The sequence below is a fragment of the Gekko japonicus genome, unplaced genomic scaffold, assembly GCF_001447785.1.
Source record: "Gekko japonicus isolate JY-2015 unplaced genomic scaffold, Gekko_japonicus_V1.1 scaffold2082, whole genome shotgun sequence".
Lineage (NCBI taxonomy): Eukaryota > Metazoa > Chordata > Lepidosauria > Squamata > Gekkonidae > Gekko > Gekko japonicus.
Window position 1 is genome coordinate 69,676 of NW_015159777.1, and position 6,058 is coordinate 75,733.

Below are 6,058 nucleotides of genomic sequence, written 5' to 3' on the forward strand. Positions count from 1 at the left end.
GAAAGGAAAAGGTACGGCAGGAAGCAGGTGTCGGTTAACACTGCCATGTCTTTGGAATGTGTGGGGGGTGATCCTCCTTACTGGTACACTAACGATGTCTCCTGTCTGGGTTGTTGTTATCTGCAGGGGTCATTTCCTGCAGGAGCGCACAGGAGCGGAGCTCCGGCAGTAAAGAGCCCAAGGGGTGGGCACATGCAACAAGCCCCACCCCCTGCTCCCAGCAGCCCTCAGAGCAAGAAGTAGCCAGATAAGTTGCAGAGCTCCCACCGGCCCCTTGGTCCAAGACAGTCCAGTGGCACCTTTAAGACCAAGTTTTATTCAGGTACCAGCTCTCCCTCCTCTGCGAGGACAGATCTGCATGTCCCCCGCCCCCCCCCCCAATAGCTAGCAATCCAGAACAGTCCAGTGGCACCTTTAAGACCAAGTTTTATTCAGGTACCAGCTCTCCCTCCTCTGCGAGGACAGATCTGCATGTCCCCCGCCCCCCCCCCCAATAGCTAGCAATCCAGAACAGTTCAGTGGAGCCTGAGCAGTGGGTGTTGCCTTCTGACACACTTCCGGTGATGCCAGGGGGTGTGGCATATGCAAATAAGTTATGTTAATGAGTTATGCTAATGAGCTCCTACACCTCTTCTTCTACAAAATGACCCCTGGTTATCTGTGTATGCTTTTCTGACCTTGTCGTTCCAGCTGCTCCCGGCCATGCTGGGAAGAAACGGCTCCTATTTCACCTGCTCACTTTTCTCCCGTGCGCACAATGCACAATGCTTATTGGCTTTTGCTTGTAATGGGGGGTGCTTTGAAACTATGATAACTTTGGGTGTCCTGCTGCTTTGGGCCATTCCTGACAAAAAAAACGTTCACGTGTCACAGTTATGAACTACCAATAAACAGAATACTTCTTATGAAGCGCTGTGTGGTGTGATCTGACTACAGAACCTGACAGAAGGCAAGTGATGGCTACTGGGAGAAACGGGGAAGAATACGGAATGGCTCAAAGTGGCTCTGAAAGACAACTAGAGGCCCACCGTAGAACAGTAGACCCGCAATAAGAATGAAGCATAAGTCTCTCTGCTGGACCCCAAATTCTCGATCGTTAACCGCTGATGGCAAGTTTAATATTTCTGGTCACACCTCAGAAATGATATTATAGCATCGGGAAAAGTGCAGAAAAGGGCGACTGGAATGATAAAAGGGTTGGAACACTTCCCCTATGAAGAAAGGTTAAAGTGCTCGGGGCTCTTTAGTTTGGAGAAACGACGGCTGAGGGGTGACATGATCGAGGTTTACAAGATTATACATGGGGTAGAGCAGGTCAAAGAAGTCCTTTTCTCTCTTTTTCACAATACAAGAACTCGAAGGCACGCCATGAAATTTCTGAGCAGTTGGGTTAGAACGGATAAAAGGAAGTCCTTCTTCACCCGAAGAGTGATTAACACATGGAATTCACTGCTGCAGGAGGTGGTGGCGGCTACAAGCATGGACGTCTTCAAGAGGGAATTAGATAGGCATATGGAGCAGAGGTCCATCAGTGGCTATTAGCCACAAGGTATAGATAGGGACTCTAGGGCAAGTGATGCTTTGTATTCTTGCTGCTTGGGGGAGGATCAACAGTGGGAGGGCTTCTAGTGTCCTGGCCCCACTGGTGGACTTCCTGATGGCACCTGGTATTTCTGGCCACTGTGTGACAGAGAGTTGGACTGGATGGGCCTTTGGCCTGATCCAACATTGGCATCTCTTGTTCTTATTTACACCAGGAAGGTCACATTGGGAAAGACAAATGATGCAATTGCTGCAATAAGTTCAAAAATTACAGAACAATGACAATCAAATGTAGACTTATTCTGATGTATTATTTCAAATTTCTTCTTTTATTCCATAGGTCAAATGACAAACATCTCGAGTTTCCACAGTTCGTTTCGAGTTCTTTATCAAAATTCTGTGTTGTGGTGGTATTTCTCAAACAATCCAATAGTAGGAATCTCAATTTCCAAATGGCTATGAAATAGCTCCCATGTTAGCCAGAAGTTTCTCAACACTGTCCACTCTGGAAACTCGAGATGTTCGTCATTTGACCTATGGAATAAAAGAATAAATTTGAAATAATACATCAGAATAAGCCTACACATTGGGAAAGAGCCAGAGGGTATAAGGAATGCAAACCAAACGAAAGGGTGGATTCATAGGGCCAATCCCCCTGCCTGGGTCAACGTGGTTTCCACCACAGGCTGTCTGTGAGATGTTAACTTGCAGTATGGTGTGTGTGTGTGTGTGTGTGTGTGAATATGTGCTCCCCTTTGGCTTATGTGAACCTGTGGTTATGAGGACCTGCAGTTATTAGTTATCCCAGGAGATAACTAATAAAAGTTGCAAAATTTTGGGATACGCAAGCAGCAGATTGAGTCCCAGTAACTTTTTTACTATTACTGCTGACACTCTGGAGCTAATTTGGTTGAAACCAGCGACGGGACAACACATAGCAATGCTCCCTCTAAGCCGTGGAGTCTTGTGAGCAAAAATTCTGCTTTGTGAGCTTCTGGAATTAAGTTGTAAGTGAGCGAGTTGGCTATGCAGCCGTCCTTCCTGAGTGAAGACAAAAATATGTGAGAAAGGAGGAGGAGGAGGAGAAGACTTGACTTATACCCCACCCTTCACTCACAGTCTCAGAGCGGCTTACAAACTCCTTTCCCTTCCCCTCCCCACAACAGACACCCTGTGAGGTAGGCGGGGCTGAGAGAACTCTTTCGAGAATGGTCCCTGAGAGAACAGCTCTGGCAGAACTATGGCTTGCCCAAGGTCATCCAGCAGGTGCAAGTGGAGGAGTGGGGAATCAAACCCAGTTCTCCCAGGTTAGAGACTTAACCACCACACCAAACTGGCTCTCTGTGAGCTAGCTCATATTAACTCAGCTTAGCAGGACACTGACATGTAGACTGGCACTCTCACACCACCTCCATTCTCCGCGAACCCCCTAGAAGACACGTGGAAACGGAAATATTTCCGAAATCTTGAAATGGATTGTTTTATTTGTTGATATATGTATTATGTATTTTATTGCCGATTTTAACTCAATTGCTTATTGCGTTTATCCTTGTCATAAGTCGCCTGGAGCCCTGCTTGCGGGGAAGAAGAAGAGATTGGATTTCTACCCCGCCCTTCACTACCCAAAGGAGTCTCAGAGCGGCTCACAAACTCCTTTCCCTTCCCCTCCCCACAACAGACACCCTGTGAGGTAGAAGAAGAAGAAGAAGAAGAAGAAGAAGAAGAAGAAGAAGAAGAAGAAGAAGAAGAAGAAGAAGAAGAAGAAGAAGAAGAAGAAGAAGAGATTGGATTCATACCCCGCCCTTCACTACCCAAAGGAGTCTCAGAGTGGCTTACAAACTCCTTTCCCTTCCCCTCCCCACAACAGACACCCTGTGAGGTAAAAGAAGAAGAAGAGATTGGATTCATACCCCGCCCTTCGCTACCCAAGGGAGTCTCAGAGTGGCTTACAAACTCCTTTCCCTTCCCCTCCCCACAACAAACACCCAGTGAGGTAAAAGAAGAAGAAGAGATTGGATTTATATCCTGCTCTTCACTACCCAAGGGAGTCTCAGAGCGGCTTACAATCTCCTTTCCCTTCCCTTCCCTTCACCACAACAGACACCCAGTCAGGTAGGTGGGGCTGAGAGAGCTCTGACGGAAACGGCTCTTTTTCAAGGATAGCTCTGGGAGAACTTGTGACTTGCCCACGGTCATCTAGCAGCTGCAAGTGGAGAAGTGGGGGAATCAAACCCGGTTCTCCCAGATTAGAGTTCCCGCACTTAACCAGTACACCAAACTGGGTGGCCTAAAAATATAAATAAATAAATTTTGCATCGGACTCAGATTTTGACCGATCGATCGAGAACCTGCCGTGAGATCCAAGCCATTCACGGCGAGGGAAGTGCCAACGAATTAGGACCTGCTCCATTCAGAAGTGAAGACGGAATGTTCGGGCGAGGCCGGGTTTCCCCGAACGTGCGAAAGGAAGCATTTCTGCGGAACGTTCGTATCCGGGGGCCGTTTATTTCACAGGAAGAAAGGACACCAGTTATGGCTGTAACTGTCGTTCCGACCAGCCCCCACAACCCCACCCCGCCCCGAGTCCCCGTGCTATCTACGTCGACTGAGTCCCGGCACGAAGCTCGGCGCCGCGGCTTCCCCCGGCCCTCTCAGCTGAAGTGGCGACCGAGGCGAGTGGATCTGTAGTCGAGGCGAAGCTGTACAAAGGAATGCAGAACATTTTTCTCCAGGATGGCCAGCTGCTCCCCGGAGCAGACCTGCTTCAAGTTGTCCGGATTGACGACGAGGAGGTTGCAGAGGGAATGGAGCATGTCGAAAAGCTGCAGGACCAGGGCAATCTGCCGAGGGGGGACAAAAAAGAGCACAGGATCCGTCAGAGGATCATAGAGTCGGACGGGACCTCCAGGGTCATCTAGTCCAACCCCCTGCCACAGTGTAGGAAATTAACAAATACCTCCCCCCCCCAACACACACACACATCCCCCAGTGACCCATGCCCAGAAGATGACAAAAAACCCTCCAGGAAACCCAGCCAAAGTGGCCTGGAGAAAAATGGCTTTCTGACCCCAAAGTGGTGATCAGCATTTCCCTGGGCGTGTAAGAAAGGCCCACAAGAACTAAGCACTGAGTCCACCCTCCCTGCCCTCCCTTCTCGTGATCTGCCTCAGTTCACAGAAACAGCATTGGTGAGAAATGGCCATCTAGCCTCTGTTTAGAAAACCTCCAAAGGAGGAGAGCCCACCACCTCCCGAGGAAGCCTGTTCCACCGGGGAACCACTCTGTCAGGAAGTTCCTCCTAATGTTTAGCCGAAAACTCTTCTGATTTATCATTTCAACCCGTTGATTCAGGTCCAACCTGCTGGGGCAACAAAAAACAATTCTGCACCATGCTCTACGTGACGGCCCTTCAAGGTTGTCCGACATACCTGAGGGACCGCATTTCCCCACATATTACCCAAAGAGCACTTCGGTCGGGGTCACAACACCGGTTGGTGACCCCGGGCCCTAAGGAGGCAAAGCTTGTTGCAACAAGGGCCAGGTCCTTTTAAGTGGCGGCTCCTACTTGGTGGAACGAGCTCCCGGAAGAGATCAGGGCCCTGCGGGACATTTTGCAGTTCCGCAGGGCCTGTAAGACGGAGCTCTTCCGCCAGGAGTATGAGTAGGAGCCGCCACTGCTACTGGGATTACCATCACCGTTCTCCAGAGAGTACTACCACCAGAAGACTAAGTGACATCTAAACGGGGCCCGAGCCTTCCCCGGCTATGCAGAATGTGGAGTTTGTTTTTCCTCTCTCTCTTGCATCCGGAAGGGAAGTGAATTTTTAAATTGTTTTTATGTATTTTTATACTGTAATTTATATGCACTTTGTTCTCGTGTAAGCTGCCCTGAGCCCGCTTGCGGGAAGGGCGGGGTATAAATGTAATGGGGAAAAAAAGATGGTTATCAAGACAGAAGCTGAGCTTCTCACGTGGGAGGGGGACACAGGCACTTTCGCATTTTGCTCATAATCCCCCAGCCCTCAAAAGCCAGAGGAGTGGCATCTTATCGTTCCCATTTTAAATATGGCTTCCATGAAGTCACCCCCCCTTTGAATCCTAGTCGAGGTGAGATAGGAACCCAGAGCTCCCAGGTATACGGACGCTTTCCACATTGACCTGTCTGCCGGAGTGTTCCCGGGCACACGTCCATAGCCTGGCCAGCAGGCGTGACACAAAGCTGAACAGGCCGGAGGATCCCATGGCTGTCCGTTCTCAAGTCTTAAAGCTACACGCCAGCGACACCGTGAACGGCTTTGAATTGAGGGAATGAAATCACTGGGATCCGTTTCGGTTTTTTCAGAGCCCATCGAAGAAGAAGAGGAGGAGGAGGAGAAGAACAAGAAGAGGAGGAGGAGGAGGAGGAGGGGAGGAGAACAAGAAGAGGAGGAGGAGGAGAAGAAACTGGATGTTTGTATATATCTGGTGGTTTCCCCAGTGTGTAGTAAAATATGACTTTAAGTCATATTTTACTACA

At 49.3% G+C, this 6,058-nt stretch overlaps 1 protein-coding gene across 1 annotated transcript in view; it reads right to left on the reverse strand.

Moving 5' to 3' along the window:
* Positions 1 to 3,950: 3,950 nt before the first annotated feature.
* EXOC5 (exocyst complex component 5) overlaps positions 3,951 to 6,058 on the reverse strand; it is a 69,849-nt gene continuing 67,741 nt past the window's right edge. Inside the window, exon 18 of the mRNA XM_015406888.1 lies at positions 3,951 to 4,382. Coding sequence (XP_015262374.1) covers positions 4,194 to 4,382 — 189 coding nt within the window. The 3' untranslated portion in view covers positions 3,951 to 4,193. The remainder of the gene's footprint in view (positions 4,383 to 6,058) is intronic.